Source organism: Stegostoma tigrinum, chromosome 2 (assembly GCF_030684315.1).
Source record: "Stegostoma tigrinum isolate sSteTig4 chromosome 2, sSteTig4.hap1, whole genome shotgun sequence".
NCBI classification, from domain to species: Eukaryota; Metazoa; Chordata; class Chondrichthyes; order Orectolobiformes; family Stegostomatidae; genus Stegostoma; species Stegostoma tigrinum.
This window is the reverse complement of record NC_081355.1, coordinates 11,076,023-11,099,550: the sequence shown is the minus strand read 5'-3', so window position 1 is coordinate 11,099,550 and position 23,528 is coordinate 11,076,023. Positions and strand designations below refer to the sequence as shown.

General features: G+C 38.4%; 1 protein-coding gene across 17 annotated transcripts in view; it reads left to right on the top strand.

Annotated features, from left to right (window-relative positions):
• Positions 1-23,528, top strand: part of fars2 (phenylalanyl-tRNA synthetase 2, mitochondrial) — a 380,692-nt gene that overhangs the window by 339,916 nt on the left and 17,248 nt on the right. For 16 of the 17 annotated variants that reach the window (XM_048520868.2, XM_059652273.1, XM_059652271.1 and 13 more), the window contains one exon: positions 17,598-17,711. The exons of the other annotated variant lie outside the window; for it this stretch is intronic. In XM_048520868.2, coding sequence (XP_048376825.1) covers positions 17,598-17,711 — 114 coding nt within the window. The remainder of the gene's footprint in view (positions 1-17,597; positions 17,712-23,528) is intronic. 17 annotated transcript variants of the gene reach the window in all.

The following is a 23,528-nucleotide window of genomic DNA, read 5'->3' as shown; positions in this document are numbered from 1 at the left end:
AAAAGGTTTTAGTATCTGGTGCCTCAGGGAAAGTTAGGCTCCTTATAATTGAAAACATTGCAGGTTCACAAGCTGGCAGAGGAATTACTCATTGTTTTTCATTTGTCCAACTCACATTTGCCTGGGAAAAAACACATTCTTTCCAAATACTGGGCCCAGTCTTCAATGGCAGGATCAAACAAGTCAAGCTTCTCAAATAATGACACAATGCCAAAAATGCTTATCCCAACTCAAAGACAACTGTTGCAAACAAATTTCTTCAGCATTCTTTTCTCCTATCACCACTGAAGTAACTCCATAGAGGCTGGTATCCTGCCACGATGTAACCCTTTACTTACAATGTGGAGAGTCTGTGACACTCAGCCAGATCTCCCTGATTCTAACGGCCCTAATCAGGGAACTCATATTCTATGAGGTCCACCTGGCTTGTAAATCTGGACCCCCGGTGGGGTCTCTCGATTCTGTACTCAGTCAATGAACACGCAGTCGGTCTGGCTGTTTAAGACTTTACTCTTTATTTCTTCAATCGGCCGGGCACAGATCATCTGGAAAACACAGAAGTTGAGCACTTCCGTATTCCTCAGAGGAGCTGGACACACAACTTAATACAAAGACATTTTTATACTTTTCTTAAAGCAGGGTACATGGCGTGATTGCTTAGTGTATTCAAACAATTACCAGTCGATACATGATATTGCTTCATTGACAGTTACATAATCCAATAGTATTAACTGGTAAACAACTTATGTTACAATGCTTAGGTTACTTTTTGTCTTGCCATATAGCGCCATAACATTTGCTACTGAAAGTCAGCTAGAATGGTTAGTACTGCATTATCTTATCATTACTACGTTATTTATGCAGCTCTAGCCAAACTCAGAGTTCCCAGGCTAAAAGAGCAGCTCTAGCAGAATTTACAGTTCCCAGGCTAGAAGCCATTTTGTCGCTAACTTGCATCAGCAGCCATCTTGTGCCTGGACCCAAATTTCAGATTCTCGGGCTGACCCCATTACAATCACTACAGCTGTATTTTGGAAGGTTATAAAAGAAATACTTTCCTCCTGCGTATTTTTCAGAATCACAAGAGGCTGAATGCTTTGGATACATGTAAGTGAAGAGAGAGAAGTGTATTTTTAATAAAACACTGATGCTTATTTTGACATCCAACAGCAACTGTGAAATCTAGCAAAGAATCTGGGGCCAGAACTGTTCCTTTTGATAATGTTTTCTGAATTGAACACTTACTGAAAGACATGATAGATAGGAGTTTAGCCTTATGAAACTCCCCTGTGTTATCAGTTGTACTGCAGAATTATAGAAGATGGTAGAATGAGGGAATGCGACCTCCTGTGTTCATGGGTAATTGTATAAAAGGGATCCAGAATACCATGCATAACGAAAGACTTTTTTTAAAAAGCACTCAAAAGTTCAGTTAGAATTTTACTAGCTATTGCAGAGAGACATGGAGGCAGCCTTCAGGTTTGATACTACCTGTAAATTTTATACCATAACAATCCTGATGTTACAACATCATTGGCATGATTCTTAGAGGCGGGAAAGCAGATAAAATAAAATTAGGAAGAAGTCCAGTGTGTTGCATCTGTAGGAGACATTCGCAATGTTTTGATAGCAATTGCTCAGTTAATTGTTGACTGAAAGATTGACAGCCATTTAGCCCAACTAATTAGACTACTAACAGCCATTTAAACAGGCCTTCGGGATTTTATGAGCTTGGGAACAGCTCTTCCTGCAGTTTGGGAATCCTTCATCTGCATTGAGATGTCTGTCCAGTGGGAAAGCAATAACCTTTGATGTGGCACCTTATCAAATGCCATCTGGAAATCTTAAATATAGAACATGCACAGGTTTCCTTTTATCTACAGCACATGCTACTTTCTCAAAAAACTCCAATAAATTAGTTGAGCATGATTTCTCTTTCACTGTATAAATCTGTCTGATTATCCTCAAGTTGTCAAAGTACCCCACTGAAATGTGGCACTGGCACCTTCCCTTTAACAAACCTTAAGCTAACTGATATGTTAAGCTTTCTGTGTCCCTGTTTATGAGTAAAAGAGTTACATTTGCTATTTTCCAACGTAATGGAACCTTCCCTGAATCTAGGGAATTCTGAAAAGTTAAAACCAATACATTAACCATCCTACTGGCCGCTTCATTTAAGACCCTAGAATGTAAGCTGTTCAGGACCCAATGTCATACCAGTCACAGGACCAACCATACTTTTAGTACCACTTCCCTGGTTATATAATATTTCAGTTTGTCCCTTCCTTCCATTTCCTGAATTAAAGCTACTCCTGGGATGTTGCTTGCGTTCTCTATAGTGAAGACTCGTGCAAAATACATTGACAACTCATCTATCATTTCCTTATCTACCACTGTTCATTCCCTACACTCAGTTCCTATAGGATAAATGCTTACTTTACTAACTTCTTTTTTAAAATATCTGTTGAAACTCTTAATACCTGTATTTATATTTTAAGCTAGTTTTTTAAAATTGTTTTCTTTCCTTATTAATTGTATAGACATTATATGCTGTTTTCTAAGTACTGTCCAGTCTTCTGACTTACTACTCATCCTGTGCAGATATATGCATTTCTTCAGGTTTGATACTATTTTTAAATTTCTTACTATAACAGTCCTGATATTGCAATGTCGTTGGGGTGATTTTTTGCCCCCTGCTGCCCCATTCCTAAGATCCGAGCAGGGAAACACTTGGGTAATGTTTATTTTAAAATAACTTCTGGTAGCATGGCTGTTCTAATTTCTGGGTAAGTCTCACTTTAGGATGCCAGCACTCCTGGTTAGAACTGGTGGAGGCCTCCTGAAAATATTCAAATTCAATGCCAAGTGACATTGACAGAAATCACAATTTCATTCAACTGCATCTTCGCGCTATTCATTGTTGTGCTAGGTTGCTCCCATAATGTATACACATACCATGAAGAATGCAGGTCAGAAGGGGACCACTCAAAACTCAATTGGAAGCGATCATTAGCTCCAGTAAAAGAAAGCTGGAGGCAGGCTCTGAAAATCATATATTTTTCATTGTTTTGAAAATAGTGAGCCTTAAAGGCTTCCTGAAGTTCAACTCCTTACTGCTTGGTGTGCTCATTAACTTTCCCTAATGCTAAATTACAACATTCCCATTACTCGCCTCCCTTTTACCACAAGTCTCGATCTCCCCAGCAATATTTCCAGTCCACTCCTTTTAAAGTGATAAGTATCAGCCCTGTTGAATTATGCAGCCTCCCACATAACCAGTGCTTTTGTGTTTTCCCATTCATTCATGGGATGTGGGCTTCATGGCTAGACCAGGATTTATCATCCATCATTAATGGCCCTTGGGAAAATGGTGGTGAGCTTCCTTCTTGAATTGCTGAAGTCTTTTGGCTGTAGGGACATACACAGGGCTGTTAAGAAGGGAATTCCTGGATTTTGGCCTATCAACATTGAAGGACCAACAATATAATTCAAAGTAGAATACTGTTTAATTTGGAAGTGCTTCTGTTTTTGCTCTTGTCTTCTATGTATGAGGGTCACAGATTTCAAAGGTGCTGCAAAAGAGTCTTTGTGACTTACTGCAGTGCATTTTGTAGTTGGTACACAATGCTGCTATTTTGTGTCAGTGGTGATGGAAGTGAATGTTAAAGGTGGTGAATGAGGTGCTGATCAAGTGGGCTACTTTGTCCTGGATTCTGTCGAGCTTCATGAGTGTTGTTAGAGCATCACTCATCCAGATAAGCATTGAGCACTAGCTTTCAATTGGTGACAAGTTTAAAAGTGTGCTGTGATATTTTCGAGGAACAGCATTGCTTTACCTGAGCATTAAGACCATGCTTCCCATCTCTTCCAGAGCCTCAGCGTCTGTTACTAATGGCAGTGTCTGCTGACACCTAATGCCCTTTTGACTGTGCATGTGCAAGTTTCCAGAGCCATGCATATGTCAACTTTTGATAACTGCACAAGCAGTAATGAAAGACAGTGAGTGTGCTGTGAATTGTTTGTCTCATTGAAGCATGCCTTCAAAGATTGGGAGCCAGTGGTGTAGACTGTTCCATCACATGCCTGACTTGTGCCTTGTATTTGGTGGGCAGCCTTTGTGGATCATGAAATAAATTCCTTGCCACTGAATTCCTGGTCTATAACATGCTGTTGGTAGCCACAGTATTTATACGTCTGGTCTAATTCTGTTTTTGGTTAACGGTAGTCAACAGGATGTTGATAATTGAGGATTAAGCTACTGTAATCCCACTGCATGTCAAATAGCAGTGGTTGGTTTCTGTCATGTTGGAGATTGTCATTGCCTTACATTTGTATGGTACCACTTGTTACTTATCAGCCTAAACATGGATGTTGTGTAGGTTTTGCTGCATATGAAATGGGCTGTTTCAGTACCTTTTGAATCACAAATAGTACTCAGCGAACATCCCAACTTCTGATCTTATGAAATAGGGAAGGTCATTGATGAAATAGCTAAAAATGGTTAGGCCTGGGACCCTACCCGAGGAAGTCATGCAGTGATATCTTAATGCTGAGATGATTGACCTCCAGCAATCAGAAACATCTTTCTTTGTGCCAGGGAGGACTCCAAACGGCAGACAGCCTCTCTCTACCGATTGACTGAGGTTTTGCTTCTTGAAACCATACTGAGTCAAATGTTGACTTTTTATAGAGAATGGTCACACTCAGCTAACCTGAGAGTTCAGCTCTTGTGTGCATGTTGGACCACGGCAATAATAAGGTCAGGAACCGTGTGGCCCGGGGTGAACCCAGTTGAGAGTCGGTGAAGATGTTAATCATTTGCAGATATCACTGGATAGCACAGTCAAAGTGGATGCACCAATCTGATGGAGACTGACAGTTAACTGCCAAGCTTTGTTTAAATGTTGCCCGTGATGGGTCGAGGCCTTTTCTACCAATTAGATTCGACTTGCCAACTAATCAGCACTTTTCTCACACACAGCCTAAATGTCGTTTTCCCTTTACATTTACAATTTTTGTGAATTGTCCTGAAGATGCAAGATGAAAATCTTTGGCAAAGTGTGTTTTTTATTTAACTATACAAGGCATAAGTAGTTCGTCATCTCACTGGAGTTGCTTTTAAGCTTTCCATTAATGTATTTTTGAAAGGCATCAAATTTACAGCATAAATAGTGGGTATGAACACTAGTTTTGTACAACACTCATATATTTCTAGATTTGATGATGACCGGATATGTCACTGCTGAAGAATTCACAGCCTAGAATTTGTTCTGCATTCATGCCCAGAGAGAAATAGATAATTTGAAGCAATCAGATTTCATGACGTAAAATATTGTGGAACTTTGGGCGTAAATGAGTAACACATATTTACAGTGTGCCAAATGCTAGTAGGCTGCGTTTACTTTCAGATCACTGCACAGTATCATGACATCAACAGTGTTGAGGTGAAAATGTCAAACTTTAATGCAGTCTCCAAATAATAGTATAGTGCAATGAGGCAAGGTGGCCATGCTCACAGAAGAATCCAAGCCTTCAGAGATATGCTTGTGATGGTCTTTGGACAGGAAAAAGTGCATTTTACCAGCCACATGTAAAAGTGATGAACTATCAGCATGGTAAGCAACTTGTGATGAACTCTCGTTTGCAAGGATTCATGATTGAAGCAAGGCCATCAAGCCAGATGGCAATGGCCATCTGAGTCAATGGTGTTCAAAGAATGTGTGTGAATACGGTGACTGACAAATCAGTACACAGGGTGCAGCCATACCTCCATAGTCATTGAAGCAAACATGGATAAGTTGACTGGGGTCTCTTTCTACTATCATTTTATAGATTCTTTTAGTTGAAAAGGTAATAGACTCACTTACGGAACACGTTTGTTTTAAGCTTTATTGGAAGAAGAGGAAATAAACTCAAGTTGAAAACCCAAAAATAGTGAAGCATCAGAGCATGAACCCAATGTCCCTTCTGAACTGCATAGCCTGTGCTTCAGTACATACTCTTCAAAGCAATTAACAAACCATGCACAACAGCCTTTTAAGATACAGACATGTACAGCCATGCTACAAACAGGCCATACACAATTAAGTGAAAATAGGCAGGAAGTTAAAGAAAACTAATACATGCCATGAAAAGTTTTAATGCCTCAAGCTGATTCTATCTGAGAAGAACTACCTAAGAAGTTGACTGCTATTTGCAATTCGCAATGACAGCCATCAGCTAACTCTGATTTTTCTCCAAATCGCTTGGAGTTCACCATGTTACCTAAATTTAAACGAAGGTCACCACAGCCCTTGACTTTTAATTATCTGGGTCCTTGTAGAAATACATTGGGGACCTATTCTGGGTCAGTTAAACAGAAATGAAGAAAGGCTTCAGAGCGTGACTGAAACCCTCTTCCATTGGATAGTTCTTACTTGTGATGTGCTGGAGCAATGGCAGAGGGGACAAAACCTTGGCAAATACCTGTATTTTCCAAAGTGATTGACTGAGTACACTTGACTCTGAAGGATGCCATTTAGAACCAACAAAGTTCCAGGAGGAGAAAGTGGTTTCAATCCCTCAGTGTGAGGTAGCCTGATATGTCTAGCTGCATCTCCTGCAGGTTAACCTATTGAATAAGGCTGTTCACTACCAGTGTTCAATGCATGCAATTCAGTAAAGCAGGAGAGCTTATTGTGGGCACCTAGTGGAAGTGTTGAACATCAATGACAAGGCTTACCTGTCCTCAGTAACTAATTCCATCATTTTGCATCCCACAAACTGAAGTAGAGGAGAAGCACAATCAATGCCCAGTAAGTGTATAGTTCTGAGATCTGATTGCAGATTCTACTTGAATAGTATTATATGTTTTAATGAGAAAAAGTATGTTCAATTTTCGGGCTAAGGAGTCAGATTGAATGATTAGCTAGTGTAATTAGTGTGAAATTATGTTTTTACTTCCGCAGTTTAGAGACTACAGAAGTGTTAAAGACATTCTGTATAAATTACCAATTCACCACCTCCACCTGCTAAATCCTTTAGACCATAATGAGCCTGTAAAGAAGACTGTTGGGAGCTGTAATAGCTCTGCCTTGTCACAAACTGTCTACATTACAGACAGCAAATGATTCAATACACAAAGAACAGCAGTACAGCAAATGGTGTATTACAAAAAATATTAGCCATGGTTCTAAAAAGCTGTACTTAGTTCATAATGACTACAGACATATAACCAGGTAAACTATTTAACGTTCATCTTTGTGGCTGCAGTTCCTTTTTTAATTTTCACAATAAATTATTAGGTTTTTTAAAAGTCCGGTGTACTTTAAATTAATTAAGTTAAATATTACAGCTTCTGTGTTCTACAATAACTTTACAAGTGTTTTTCAGTCTGATATATGGTATCTATTTATATAGTTATGAATGGTCCAGAATAGTTAAGCAAAGGGATTCAAATGATATCATAACCACTGTAGGTCGCAATTCTCCTTAGAGAATCTTAGATCATCTGTGCTGGCTTCAGTCCTGATAATGCAGGAAAATCGCTGACAGTACCACTCTATCCAGGCAATGCAGCAACACAATCAGGAGGCTAATCTGCAACATTGGAGGTTGGACTAGCGCAGGTGACCCAAAACACTCTGAGAAAGTCAGGTTACTTGCAAGGTATAAATCAGAAGGGTGATGCTTGAAGCGTTTGTAGATTCATTTGACCTTTTAAGTTAATTAATAAAGTATGATTCACTTACAGTTTTATTACTCGTTCTATACCATCTATAATTTTGTAATAATAAGCTCGCAGTGAAATAGTAACAACATCAGTGATAGCTGTAGTGACTTTGATTGAAGATGCTGAGATGTATTAAAGGGCTGTTATGGTCATGATTGACAGGTTTGCTTTCTATAGACAATTTAAAAATACCCAGAATGATTTGGTGGTTTGGTGTGAGCCAAGTTTATTTTGGATGAATATTCCTGCTCAGATTTTTAAAAAGCTTCTGGACATTTAACACCTTGCTTTTTCAGCCTCAAGGTTAAAATGTCATGCTGGGAAATAGGAAACCATTTCCACTTTTGGCATCAGAGTCAGCTTCGAACACTCCAGGTCAGATGAGTAGTGTATCCAAGTTCAAACTAATGTTCCCTGTTGGCCTCAGTAATGTGTGTTAATTTTATTGTAAGAAAGATAACTCATATTCCTTTTCATGTAATACAAATTTGTATGGCCATGAACAAGATTGTGAATTCATATCCACTCCCCACCTGTGTCTGTTTTCACCTCTCCTCACTTACGCACATGTCCCACTACATTTGTCATAGCACTTAAAAAATTAAAATACAATAATTAAATTCCATCTGTTACGTTAACCTGACGTAAGAATCTTATTGCCACAAGAAGTGGCTAGGGCAAACCGTTTAAATGCTTCTATAAAGAAACTATATAAATACAAGATCAAGATAGGCTGTATGTGAGGCAGTTTGAATTGAAGAGGACTCAAACAGTGCATTGACTCATTGAGCCAAAAGGCCTATTTTGATGCTGTATATTTTATGCATCCCTATATGACATGCCTTCTTTGATATGCTGCATGGTTGCCTATGAGTAGGTCTTAATCCACGCTCAAGGTGACATCTTTCCTAAGCTACATAAACATGCAAAATTTCTATGCAAGATTTATCCATTAGTATTCTCAAGACCACAGTTGCAGAGACTATCAATGATTTTCTTTGGCAGAGAAGCTGTTGGGAGTCATCACACACCCATTCTCTAATCGTTCAATGACATTTATAGGATCCATCAGCTAGTGTTCAGTTGCCTCCCTCCTGAATTAAAAGAGGAACACCCATATGTGAATGTGGTCATTCATTTCTTCATGAGTTCTGAGTGTCCACTCTCTGAATATCTTTGGAGTCACCATTTCTTTCATAGCCAAGGTGAATGACTTTTCTCTGCCTCATGTTGTATTCCAGCCATTATACCTTTGCCCACTCTCATAGCCTGTCTTTGTAATTCTCTGCACTCATCTACACAGGCTACTGTCTCTCCATATGCCATCTTGATACTTATCACATTCTAGTAACTAGTCCCAATGTTTGGCCAGCAATTACCTTGTGATATTTACCATTGTTCAATCCAAAGGGAAAAATTATGAATCTATAAAGCAATAGGTAATAATAACTCATGCATTTGTAGTTCCATCACTTATTTAGATCTTGGCAATTTCAATCTTAATTCTCATTATTTTCTCCATTACATTTTTTTGTCAAAACTTCTCCTATATCTTATTTTTATTATTTCCCTTGCGCCAATGAAATTGGGTCCGTTTCCTGACAATGAAAATAGATATAAAGTACACTTTTAACTGGTCTGCCATTTTTTTCTGTTGTCCTTTAACCTCAAGCGCATCTGCTTAATGTCTACTTTAGCACCCTCATTCTTTTATTACATTTATAAAAATGGGGGTTCTTTGTCAGTTTTGATATCCCTCTTCCTAGTTTTTTTTCTCACATTTCCTTCATGAACCTCTTATTATTTTCTGTGGTATCACTTTTGGCTTTTTATAGCTCTCCCAGTTTGTCAGATTTCCACTTTGTATTGCATTTGTGCGAACCCTTTCTTTAATTTATTTTACTGCCTCTTTTCTCATTGGCTGACCACAGTTTCTTAACAAGTGAAGTCTTTGTATTTTACCTGGGCTGGGTTAAATCAAATCAGCATCCTTGCTCCATTCATAGATCAGTCGCATCTGTTGGAATGCATGCTTACATAAATGTCACATGAGGATAGCAATGAGTTCACTTATAATTTTCTGCACTGAAACCTCCCAGTGCTTGCCTATGCCAGCTGACATGATCACTGCTCACTGTCTCAATTCATGCAGAAGACTTAATCTATACTACTAACCATAAGTCTATTTACTATATAATACTAACCATAAGCATCTTTAGAAAGGGTGAGAAAGTGCGGGGAATAAAGCAAAACATTTAAGCTTTTTTTAATCATGTTTTCTGTTTTCAAAGAATTGGTATAATGTTTTGAGCCCAGGATAACAATACTGTATTACGTATTGCGATCAATTGACTTTCAGTTACAGATTTAGATTTTTACAATGTTTTATTGTCATTAGTCTGAACCAGTTTTATCACTTGTTTCTGTTAATCTATCTATGAATATTGCATTAAATCAATTGTCAGTATAATTAACCTGAACGCCAAATCAAACAGAACATCTAATTCTTTAATATTTACATTTCTATGAATAAAAAATTGAAATGCCTTACAAATAAATGGGTATTAATATGTACTGTAAGCACTATAATAAGACTATATCAATAATATTTACTGATTAATGCATGGTATGAAACTTTAATTATCTGGCCTAAATTTGGGTCTTTTTGCACCTCTAAATATAGTTCTGATGATTTTGAAAGCAGGAAGGGTTATGCACACAGTGATTAGAAAATGTGATTTTTGGTTAGTGGTATAATATACTTAAAATAAAGCACTAATGGTGAGTCTGGCATGTAAACAAACAGAGCCTGTCCAGTAAAATTGAGTATTTGTACTTGTCAGTCACTTTAATTTTGTTTTAATTGCACTTTTTCTTTAATTTCACCATTTTTGTTGCTATTCAGTTAGTTTCGTAAAGATGCAAATACAACTTTTCAACAACAATTAAGCTTGTGACTCAAGTTTGAATCCTTCACCTGTCTTCATCTGTCCTTTTTGATCCAAATGTAGTTCATTGCTTATAAGTCTTTGATAGAGCATGTAACATTTGACTCAATCTGACAGTTATCTGGGCTTGTCTATAGTTTGCTTTAGATCTACCTTAACTCAGGCAAGTAATTGCTTTTCATTGTGCCAGGAAAAAAAAACAGGTTGAGTTTCTAAACTGATGGCGGTTTTATTACCCAGTTAGTGCCAAGCATAAAAGGGCAGCAAGAGCTCTTTTGACCAAATTAATATCAGTTCACTTTTTCTGATGAAAGTTTAATATGATTGTAATGTGTTACATGTTCCTTTACAACAATCTGCTGATAAAGCCAATTATTAGGTGGAGGACTGAAATACCGTCAGTTAATCTTCCATCATCTTGGTATATAACCACTTTTTCTTCACCAGCCTGATAAGAGTAATCGTACAAAGCTAGGGTGTCCCTACAACATGTCAGTTGTGATAATACTGATTAAAATTCCAGGCATGAATTTTAATGTGATTCACCTGCTATATTTTACTATTTTTTTCATTCAATTTTTGTTGAATTTTCAATTTAAGATCAATGCAAAATTCTAATGCAAAACTAAAGTTTGGCTATAGTACCTCATGCTTTTGGATATTTAAACATTGTATTATAAAACAAGCCTTTTGTATTGTATCCTATAATGTATTGCTTTAAATTGTTAAAAATTAGTTGAGAAAAGATACGTACATGTTCAAATGGCCTAAGCTAATGCATTTTCCAAATGAATATATTAATAGAAGCAGAGCACAGATTGTATAAAAAAAATAGGTGAAGTCTTATAAGGGTCTGAGCAATGATGGCTGTGGTGAAATGTGTGGCGGGATTGGACAAGATCATCTCACAGCATCTTCTATGCTTTTCTCAAGCAGTGTAGTGAGATTCTTGCTAGGCGGTGGAACGTTCCCAACTGATGCTCATTTTTGCTTGTCAGACACCTTCTTAACAGCCCAAATGGTCACATAAATGGATGATCTTTCCAAACTCACCAAACAAAGCAGACATCAGGAAAATACAACATGGAAACCAGAGCAAGTTCAACTTACTTGTCCTCCAAATGATCTCTATCTTTCCCCTGGCCAAACTACAGAGCAGGGCACAAGCCACACACACCCTTCCACCATAGTCATTGGCACCCGAACCAATGTCAACATCCTGGCATCATCTGGTGCACTAGCAGGGCACCCGCAAGGGCAAACTTCTCTAAAAGGGTATATTGCCAACCAGCTGTGTGCATCGTATACAGGTGTCACATAGAGTCAGCAACCTAGCATGGATCAAACTGCACAACAGGGCTGCTCTCTTGCACTCTCAGCATGCTTTTATGTGGTGCCTACAGCATGGTTGCCTTACCTTGCCCTGCTGTGTGTTGCAGTGGCAATTAGTTACACAACCAGGCATGTGGCTGTGCTGTGCAGCACTACACAGTCAAGGACATTTGCATCTTGCAGTATGTGTGCTATGTCAGCTTAGCACCTTTTTTCATTCATTCATCAGATCAGACCACTTAACCAGCCTATCTCCAAGAAGCACGGTGCCGAGCCTTCCCTTCTCCAATATCTGTCCTGAGTCCTTCCTTGACCGAGTTGAACAGCTCCCAAATACCAGCACTCCTCCAAGTGCACAGTGAGCTTTGAGAGATGGCGCAGGCTCAAGAGGAGTTGGTCTTGGGGCAGATATCTGTGTGTTATCAAGTTATTCTAGAGTAGTGCATGGTAATTGGACCGAAATCAGCTGTGTTGCTCAGCATAAGGGCGGCAATACCAATTAATTTTGTGAGTTTGGTAAAATATGGTGAGAAAACCCATTTGGTTTCACAAGAATCAATTCGCCAATCAACATGTCTTACATGCCTCACTTGACAAAAAGTTCTAAAAACTGTAGAGTTATTGATGCATAGTTACTTAAAAGAGGCTGCATAGCAGTTGAAGTTTGAAAATGTCCTCACACTTTAAAAATTTTGATAAGACTACTCTGCTGAGGTACTGAGATCAGTGGCAGTGAAGCTGGATACTGCAAATATCTGCAATGAGTGAACTAATGGCACAAACACTGATAATGGTTTAATCCAATTGCCATTAAATAGAAATAGTTAAAAAAATGGCTGAGGTTGAAACCCATTTTTCCCTCATATGCGACAGTTTGAAAACACAAGCAGAATGGAAAGGGTGGAAGAAAGTCTGAGGTTGACTTGGAAAGTAGTGAGAAAGGATTTTGTCTCACAGAATCAGGAAATAGAATCAGTTTGGTGAAGATTAAGAGTATCAAGAGTTGAAAAATGTTGGTGGTAATAATTTACAGACCTCCTAACAATAATTATGATATTGGATGGATCATCAAACAGAAAATTATTGGAACTTGTAACAAAAGCATAATTTTTCATGGTGACTTAACCTTCATATACACATTGGACCAATCAAAATTATAAAGGTAGTGGGGAAGATAAGTTTATCAAATGTTTTTGTGAAAGCTTCATGGAGCAAAATGTGGAACCAATTAGAGATAAAGTTATTTAGATCTAATATTATGTAATGAGGCCACATTAATTAGTAATGTCATTGTGAAAGATCCATTGGGAACAGTGATCATAATAAATTGAAATCCATATGAAGTTTGAAAATGTCATATTCCAATCCCAAACAAAAATTGTAAAGAAACCAATCATATAGATATGAGGTGAAAATTGCTGAATTTGACTGGCTAAATAGAAAAAGTGAAATGACAGAAAGGAAATAGCAAGAAACGCTTTAAGAAACAATTCACTGTTTTCAAACATAAATATAATCCATTGAGAAGCAAAACCCAGCAGAAAAGCGCCATTCAGAGCTTTTTAAGGATATTAAAAATAGTATTAGATTACAAGAGGAGTTTTATAATATTGGAGGGTAGAGTAATAAGTCTGAGATTGGGAGTGCTTTTAGAATCCAGCAAGTGCGACTAAAGATTTGATAAAAAAAAACGAATAGAATCAGAGTGAATGAGGCAGGAACATAGAAACAGATTATAAAAGTTTCTGTAAGTATATAGAAATAAATTATCATGAAGAATGACAACATGGAAGGACAATTCACAAGTAATTTTTGTCACTCTTAATGGTAAAAGATACTAGTTAATTATCAGAAATAGAGGGTAACCTAGAAATTAATCAAGTGAGAAAATTAAGTTAATTAATATCTGAAGAAGAAAATATACTGGAGGGGACGAAAATCTAAGAAATCTCCAGGATCTGATGTCCTGTACTCTAGCAGTGTAAAAGAGAGAGCTGTAGAGATAACAACGAAAGTGAATGTGCTGGCTATGACTTTCTAAAGCTCCCTAGATTCAGCATATTGTAAGTTAACAAATGGAACACAGTTACTCAAGAAATTACAGAGAAAACAGGGAACTTCAGGCAAGTTTACCTGATATTAGTCATTGAGAACCTACTACTGAATAAGTCTTAAACAATGTATGTAGAAGCATTAAAGTATGATTAGAACTAATCAATATGATTTTACAAAAGGAAAATCCTGTATGAGAAATTTACCAGAGCCTTTTGAGGATGTAACGAGCTAGGGTAGTTAAAGGGGAGCCAGTAGATGTAGCACATTTAACTTTCCAATTAGGTGTCGCTCCAAAGGGCTAATACATAATCTAAGGCTCAATGATGGGGGTTGATATAGTATCACGTATGGGAGATTAATTAACAGACATGAAGCAGAACGTAGGATTTTAAAAAGCATCTTCTAGTTGTCAGACTGTGACTAGCGAAATACTGCAAGTCTCAGAGCTAGGGCCTGAGCTATTTAGTCGATATATTAATGAATTAGATGAAGAATCAGAGTGTTTTATCTGTGTAACTAAGTCCGACAAAATAAATCAGTGATAATCCAAGCTGTGATGAGGACACAAAGAGGCAACAAAGAAATACAACAAGCTAAGTGAGTGGGCAACATGGTGGTAGATGGAGCAGGATTTTTTGGACAGTGGGATTTCCTACTTTGCACACAAAGAATCCATGGAGAACACATCCACAGCAGTCCCAGCTCCTCTGTAGCCATCTGCTTCTGCATGGAGTGTTAATTGACTGCAGATAGGACATCTGTCCCTCAATCAGGAAAAGCTCCTCCCTCAGCAAAGTTCAATAGTCCTGCCAGTAGCCAACACTGGGACTACAAACTTGCCCAGATTCTGAGTCTCAGAGACCTGGGCCAGTTAAGTATTTGAGACTCATGGCAAGGAAAAAATATCAGGTCAGGGATAGGTGCATTGATGGAGAGACCAGGAAGTGAAGGAACTCATGGATTGACAGACGATAAGGTGGAGATGTTGCACTGATAAAATTGAAACTGAGCAATAAGCACTGAAGTGAGTTATAATTGGGCACTGTAGGGTCTCAACTGGAATGAAAGCCCATGGCTCTGAAGCCTGACCCACCTTGCATGAAATATGGACAGGTTGTAAGCATGTGGGGGGAATAGTGGGAAGACCATCCATGGAATTTTATAGTTCCTCCAGCTGACAAACGTGCGAGTGAAAGACAATAATTTTATGCCTAAGAAATATACTGAGAGGCAGTGTGAAGAAAATTCACTTTGGGGAGTTTCTCTGTTAAGAGCACTGTATAAATGCAAGTGAAATTTATAACTTAATATCAACAATGAAAAGCAACAAATTACTCTACAACAGTGGGTTTCCCATATCTCTGGTGCACTTCAACACTTTGTTTAGCAATGGGTAGTTAGCTCAACATTTAACCATTATCAGATTGCTGATGAAGTATTGAGGGAAATTCCCACATTTCGGAGAAATGGTGAGCTAACTCTTATCATTGGGATTCTGTGAAAACCTTTTGGATTGATATGCAATGTTGAACTGCAAAGCTGCTCTTGTGTTTCTGGCAAAAAAGAAAGTTCAGACTTCAGCACTGTAATTATTATCATGTAGGGAACTGACAGCACAGCCATGTCTTAAGTATGAACTAGAATTGTTGCTGGCATGGAGGAGACCATTCTCATTAATTTCCTAGGTCTACAAGACAATGCTGGGTCCAGAGCAACAGATGTATTTCTCTCTTAGTATTCCATCAATGGATTTCTTAACACTGACATTGCCAATGGTGACAGGTGGACCTCAAAGGTCCCAATCATGTATCAATTTTCAGTAATTTTTGGCAAATACAAATTAACTGAGATTCCCAAACTAACGAATCTAATTGAATATAACAGAAAAGACTTGGAGAGGAAAATTTCCAAGAAGACAACTGGCACCAAAATACTCCCAGCTAGACAACATTCCCTTAAAATCCTAATGGACAAATATAAGTCATACTGGAGATTTCTGGAAAGAAATTTCTCATTGGGCTTCATAATGTTGAAGGTACCACGGCAATTTTCCACCCACTCCAATTCTACATTATAGCAATAGCTATACTTCAGAAATATATCAACTCTAAAGCCCTGTGAGTTGGCATGAAGTCATGAAAAGTGGTACATAAATATAAACCTTTCTCTCCAAAAAGTGAAAATAGACTATGTCGCACTTCTGAATGTATAACTAACAATGCATTGTTAGCTCATGCCTGAATTGGGAGGCCTGAGGCCGTCTACAATTGGCACCTGGATTTCAATTGCATTTTTGAATGAGTCACTGTATCTATGATCCTCTACAAGCACATTCTAAGTAGACAGTAGTCAAACAAGTTGTTTAAACAGAGGAAGGTCCGGGGGGAATTTGAAACAGGAATGGGAAAGATGGTGATCATAATGTCTTTCACCTGCTAGCCACACAGCAACATTTTGTTGCAAATTTTTACTCAGAGAAAAGCTACCTGTCATTGATTTAGGCTACAACTATAAACAATCCAGTTTCTGTAAGAACACTAAAAACTGCATTAGCTTATTGTTTCAGCACAAATCTAATGCCTGTTTTTAATTAGCCACTCTGACATCGATGGACAGTTATGGGGACCCATTAGTGAGTAAAAAAAAAGTCTTTCAGCTGTGTACAGGATGCTGATTTCCAAAGCTGGACATGGCTGTACCCTTCAGGCACAATGTGTTCTAATTTCTAGCCACTTACCTGCCAGTAATAAACTGGTCACATCTTTCAGATGAGGAGTTAAGTGCTCCACAGATGATCACGTTAGTCTGAGAAAATGTAGTGATGGTGTAGTTCAGTCAAACGAATTGAGTATTTTTAGAAAGTACTAACTGACTATTCATTTGGGTAACCAGCTGGTCTGAGTTCTTACTGGATTAATGAACATTGGTTATTAAAGTCTGAAAAAAGCCTCTAATAATTTGGTAAGACAATTAATGATAAACATTCTACAGAAACAAAGAGTTATTAAAGTAACAAGTGAGAATAGTTAGAACTGTCTTCAAGAGCATGATGGAAGTGAATTCAGGTCTACTATAAATGCCTCTCCTTTGTAACTGACCTCAGTCTCTTCCCTGGCTACTCATTCAGGTTGAATCAGACTTGGTGAAACATTAGCATCCTGTTTGACCCAAGTTTAAACTTTAAATCTCATACTTGGGCCATTACTAAGAACTTCCGATTTAGGAGCATGCCTGATTTAGTCACTACCTAAGCTGTTGAAACCTATATTCATGCTTTTTACCTCTAGGCTTAAATTCCCCAAAATGTCTCATCAAAACTGCCCCGCTCCACCTTTTTGTCAATGTGAACTTGTCTAAAAGATCAGCCACCATATACTTTCCTGCTCTAAGCCCCACTTGCACATCACCCCATATTCACTTGCCTATCTTATCTTCCCCACCCTATCACCAAATTAAAATATTTCTTCTTTTCAGAGCTCTCCATGATCTCACCTCATCTTAATTCTGCCATCTTCAGAAGTCTTTTACATCTTGAATTTTTCCATTTCTAGCTTTTATACATCCCAGCAGGACAGAAGTTTCAGCCATCTCAGTCCTTCAGCCTGCAGCCTTCTCTTTAGATGTCGCTATTCCTTTCTTCCTGGTCCGTTCAAAATGTATCAAAGGTCAGAATTTTGTCTGTGTTGTTAGTCACCTCTTCCAACTCTCCTTCTATAGTGTTTTGTCAGCAAGTTGCTCATTGTGCTCTGTGATTTGCTATCTCCAGTACTATAGGTACCTCAGATCTGTCCATTAAGTTGTGGGGATCGTAATCATGTTCTGCTGTAAGTGGCCATCACTTGTAACCACCATCCTGACACCTACCCTACATCTGGAGTACTGGAGTGTTGGTGGACTGTCTTAAAATTAAATGATCGAACAACTACCTGAGCAACAAACATGCTTTTATGTTAATACATTTCCAAATGGGTTATTGCTAAAGTAAAACTTTCACCCAATATTGATAGCACTTGTGTATGGAAGTACTGGCATGCAAGATGACGGCTTTTTGTGACCTTTGCTGACATTTTCAATTCAGTTATCCTAATGAAGGTGGGCTGCAGGTCTAAATAAACATGTGACCTAATTCCTATGCTAACTCTCAAGGAGAGTATAACCTTCTCAAATAACATTGTCTTAAGCTAAGTGATTGAGATATGGTTGTCTTGATCTATAAATTTGGAACCTGTAAACTCTTAAGGTGTTGATCAACCCAATCTACCTGTGTTATTCTTTACTATCCTTTTTCCAAGCAGAGATGAAAGGGAATGTGTAAAGAAAACATACTTATCCCCGTGCTGAAATCCTAAAGAGAAATTTGACAAGGCCATCCAAGGAATACTTACATAGGATTTGTGTGCAGTAACCAGTACGTTGGCAGATACCACCAGCTGCTAAAATTGTGTTTCAAAGAAAATTTCATTAGGCTTTTTACAAGCGAGAATTTGCTGCATCTTTCCATTACCTATTTCCATCTTCCGGTCACCAAGAATCCACTTTTAAAATGGGAAGAAGACAAAAAGGGACTAATTAACACTGTCAGTACTGAGAAAAACGGTTTGCATTGGATAATATATCCCATCTAATTAAATATCCCAAGTAATTTTCCCCTGCACCCGTTTTAAGCACACAGTAGTTTCCAACTGCTGCTGGAAGGGAATGCAAAATATGCCATGTTCAAAGTACACTGTTCTTTTTCTTTTGCAAAATAACCAGTATCTTCTGTATTAATTTCCAAATGGAATCTATTGTCAACTGTTCACCTAGGCAATGGGTAGAAAATCCCTCCTGTATGTTCTGCGCTATTATTTTACAGTAATACTTAACTTTTGCCTTAATTTTTGCATTTGTTTTACTGTTTTAATGTGACATCTAACTTTACATTGTCTCGGATATCATTAATCTGTTAGTGCCACTCTTTTAAAAGGATGACTTCTGCCTCTAAGTCCTGATCTGTACAACAGGCATCAAAGCCTAATGATGGTAGTTTCCGAATAAAGAGTTCAACTCCACGGCAGGAAATTTTGATACTTTTACTGGTTACGTTGTTTTAACTCTTTGAGAAATATTAATGGGTAATTATTGTTGATGTGTTGGAATTAGGTGAATTTATTTTCTCTCCAGCTAACAAAGTTGTATTGTTGGCAATCCAATGTCTAAACCATTTCTGGGAATGACACACAAGTAATTTACTTTGATGATTAGTCCAGTTTTTTTCACAGAGAAGGAAATGTTATTCAATGTTACTTCAAATTAAGTTGAGAAAACTCAATAGTTCAGCTTTAGGCCCTTCACAAACAACGATACTTGTACAGCTGTTACGCTGCTCAATCAATCTGCTCAATTCATCTCAAATCCCCCTTTGCTCCCATGTGAACCTCTACTCTCTCCCGGCCTGGTAATTTGCCTGATAAGGCTTTATCTTCACACACTCAAGTCCATGCAATACCAATTTGAAGGCATTTGGCATACAACAACATCAAACATTTGAGGTCCTGCTGTCCTCTGCTAATATTGCCACGACATCTAGAATATAGGTACCCACTGTCTTCTCTTACTGACATCTCCTCTGCTAAACTTCTCACTTTCATTCTCCGCCCTCATTTCCATCAGACTGTTTAAGGAATTCATGGGCTTCTTTGTCACCAGAATAATAGAGAACGTCCATTCAGTTTCCTCTGTCATATCTCCCTCCCTCCCCCACCTTTGCCATGCACACCAAACAAAACGGCCCGCAAAAGGTCCCCCTGCAAAAGCCACAAAATTACATGTCTTGCTTATTTTTGTCTGATTTCCCTTCTATGCTTTCATCTGGTTCATTAAACCCACATTCTGCTCATTCCAGCCCATTCCAATACATAACCACACATCTTCCCTTACTGACTCCCAAGCTTGCATACATTGTAAGTGGTCTCCTCTCCTGAGTTACTCTTCGCATTCCTTTCACAAAAGCTGTGATTAAACTTGTCATAAACAAAACCATGATCACCTGTGCTGTTGCAAACTACTGCCCCATCTCCAATTGTCACCTTTCTCTCCCAGACCCTTGAACACAATGTCACCTCCCAAATGCATTCTTTTTTTTGTTGCAACTCCATTTGAATCTCTACAAACAGAGCAATGAAATAGGCCTAATCAATATCACAACAATGAAAGGGAATTGACTGTGGACTTGAAAAGTAAAGATTTGCAGGGGTTTTGGGGATTAAAAAAACAGGGTGATGGGAGTAATTGGAGAGCCTTTCAAAGAACAGAAAAAGGCTGAATGATCTCCTTCTGTGATTTAATTATGGACAAAGCTGTATTTCCCTGGCAAAAGGAAGGCAAGACAGTTGCTTTTTGCTGTCACTTTTAGTTGTGCAGTGTACTTACACTTGCTGTTGGCGACTGAGATTTTGCACTGGAACATATTGTGATTAGAGAGACATTTTGACTGGATGCCCTCTACAGGAAACTTGGAACCTGTGAATCAGGCAAGCAAACTGTGTTTCCTTAACCAATCAGATTAATTAAACCTGAAAGAGCACTGCAGAGTTGGAACCAATAAGAATTGTTAACTTGATGCTGAATCATATAGAGAAAATGAAACCGACATAGAGAGAAAATGGGATTAAGAGATAAAAGAATGGAAAAAAAAGGAAAATCACTTAATTCATTAAAAGTTTTCAGTAATTCACATCTAAATGAATGGAACTCCACCGTTAAAACTTAATTTTCAGTGCCAGAGAGGTTGTTCATGAGTAATTAAAATTTACTGATTTTGAAATGGGCAAGCTGTAACTTTGTCTAGCATTGGAAACAAAAACAGAAATTTTGGGAAAAACTCAGCAGTCTGGCAGCATCTGTGGATTTCCATAATCCGCAGGGTTTGTTTTTACTACTTCTTAGACCATAAGACACAGGAGTGGAAGTAAGGCCATTCGGCCCATCGAGTCCTCTCCGCCATTTGATCATGGCTGATGGGCATTTCAGCTCCACTTCCCTGCACTCTCCCCGTAGCCCCTGATTCCTTGTGAGATCAAGAATTTATCGATCTCTGCCTTGAAGGCATCTAACGTCCCAGCCTCCACTGCACTCCGTGGCAATGAATTCCACAAACCCACCACTCTCTGGCTGAAGAAATGTCGTCTCATTTCCATTTTAAATTTACACCCTCCAATTCTAAAGCTGTGCCCACGGGTCCTAGTCTCCCTGCCTAACGGAAACAACTTCCCAGCGTCCACCCTTTCTAAGCCATACATTATCTTGTAAGTTTCTATTAGATCTCCCCTCAACCTTCTAAACTCCAATGAATACAATCCCAGGATCCTTAGCCATTCATCGTATGTTAAACCTACCATTCCAGGGATCATCCGTGTGAATCTCCGCTGGACATGCTCCAGGGCCAGTATGTCCTTCCTGAGGTGTCGGGCCCTTACGTGATTAGTGGGTACATCACATAAATGCAAGAACTTTTCACTGTTCCAAATATTAAAATGCCACATCTTCTGGAGAAATAATTCATTATCTTGCCATCTACAGACAATTGAATCACACTAGGCCTCCCTTCTTCCACCCCCAATATTTTCAGCTCATCAAAAATATGACTTTACAGATTCTATCCCACACCAGGTTGTACTCACCAGTCATTCTTTGCTTGCCAAATGCTTCTAGTCACCTAGTAACTCATGTTTAAAATGTTTATCTTTATGCTCAAATTCCTTCATATCCTCTCAATTTCCCATCTCTGAAATTCCCTCTTGTTCTAAATCCCCATGAAAACTCTGCATTTCTGCAACATTTTTCTCCTCCATAACGTTTACAACTGCTGAGTTCTGCAATTCCTTCCTAACACCTCTACACTTTTTTTTACTTCTTTCTCATCCTTTAAGACCCTTCTTGATATGTATGTCACATTTATCTTGACTCAGCTTCCAGTAATCCCTCCCAGTATCTCTGCCATTTGACTCACTGTCAAATTATGTTTGTTTCTGTGAAGCACATGCACAATGTTTTTCTGTAAAAGGTGCTAAATAAATGCAAATTAGTGGTGTAATTGATGGAGATAAGCAACAGAGAAAGATCAACCATGATTTCCTGCTAAACGGATGCATTGGAAGGAAAATGTCTGTTTATCACAATGTGACATTTGCATCTTCCAAAAATGTTGCTTATTCGGTTTAGTACCTCACTAACCACATCAAAATGAAGCTGGAATGATATGTATGTATGTGTGTAAAGACTCTAAAAATGCCCCATCTTTAGAATTAAGAGAAACGTTCTATATTTGAACCCTTAAATTTAGAGTGATCCAGTTTAAAATGAAATCAACGATCAAGTGCTGCAATTGAAATATTGCAAGATGCCTCATTCATTGTAATTTCCATGAACTTTTCATCTTAAACTGACTTTGCTGGTTTTTACTTCACTGATGTCTGCAGTCAGGTTGTTATGTTACATCTCCTATGCCTTCACAACAGTAAAATACTTGCACCCATGACATCTAAATGTGGTAATGTGATAAAACAGGAAGTAAAAATAAATGCCTTGAGCAGCACAGTAGATCCTTGTGAGCCAGTGGATTTCAAGACCCAACTTGGTAGTGTTGTAGAACAGAGAGATCTCAAGGTTCAGGTTCATAATGCTTTGAAATTTGCATCAAAGATAGATGGGGTTGTTAAGAAGGTGTTTAACATACTTGCTTTCATTGCCCAGACCATTAAGGAGAGGAGTTGGGATGTCATGTTGTGGTTGAACAGGACGTTGGTGAGGCCTCTTCTGGAGTACTGTGTGCAGTTCTGAACACCCTGATATAGGAAAGATATTATTAAACTGGAGTAGGTTCAGAAAAGATTTACCACAATGTTGCTGGGAATACAGAGTTTGAGTTATAAAAATAGGCTGGAACCTTTTACACTGGAATGTAGGACGTTTAGAGGTTTATATAATCATGAAGGGCATAGATAAGATGGTGTGGTTCACTCATGTACTTTAGGGTAGGAAACTGCCATCCTTACCTGGTCTGGCTTACATGTGACTCCAGATCCAGTGCAATGTAGTTGATGCTGAACTGCCCTCTGGGCAATTAGGGATGGGCAATAAATGCTGCCTACCCAGCGATGCCTCATCCCATTAATGAATAAACAAAGAAGAAAGCAAAGATCTTTTCCTTAAGGTGGGGGAGTTCAAAATTAGTGGGTATATTTTTAAGATGAGAGGAGAAAGGTTTAAAAACAATGAGGGGCAACTTTTCTCCACAGGGAGTGATCCATGTGTGGAATGACCTGCCAGAGGAAGTGGTAGACACAGGTACAATTACAATGTTTAAAAGACATTTGGAAAGTACATGAATGGGGGGGTTGAGATTTAGTCTGGTTTGGGAAAATGGTCGTGTGAACTATTTGGACCAAAAGACCTCTTACCATGCTGTGTGACTGAATATATTTATGTTGTGAGTTTTTAAA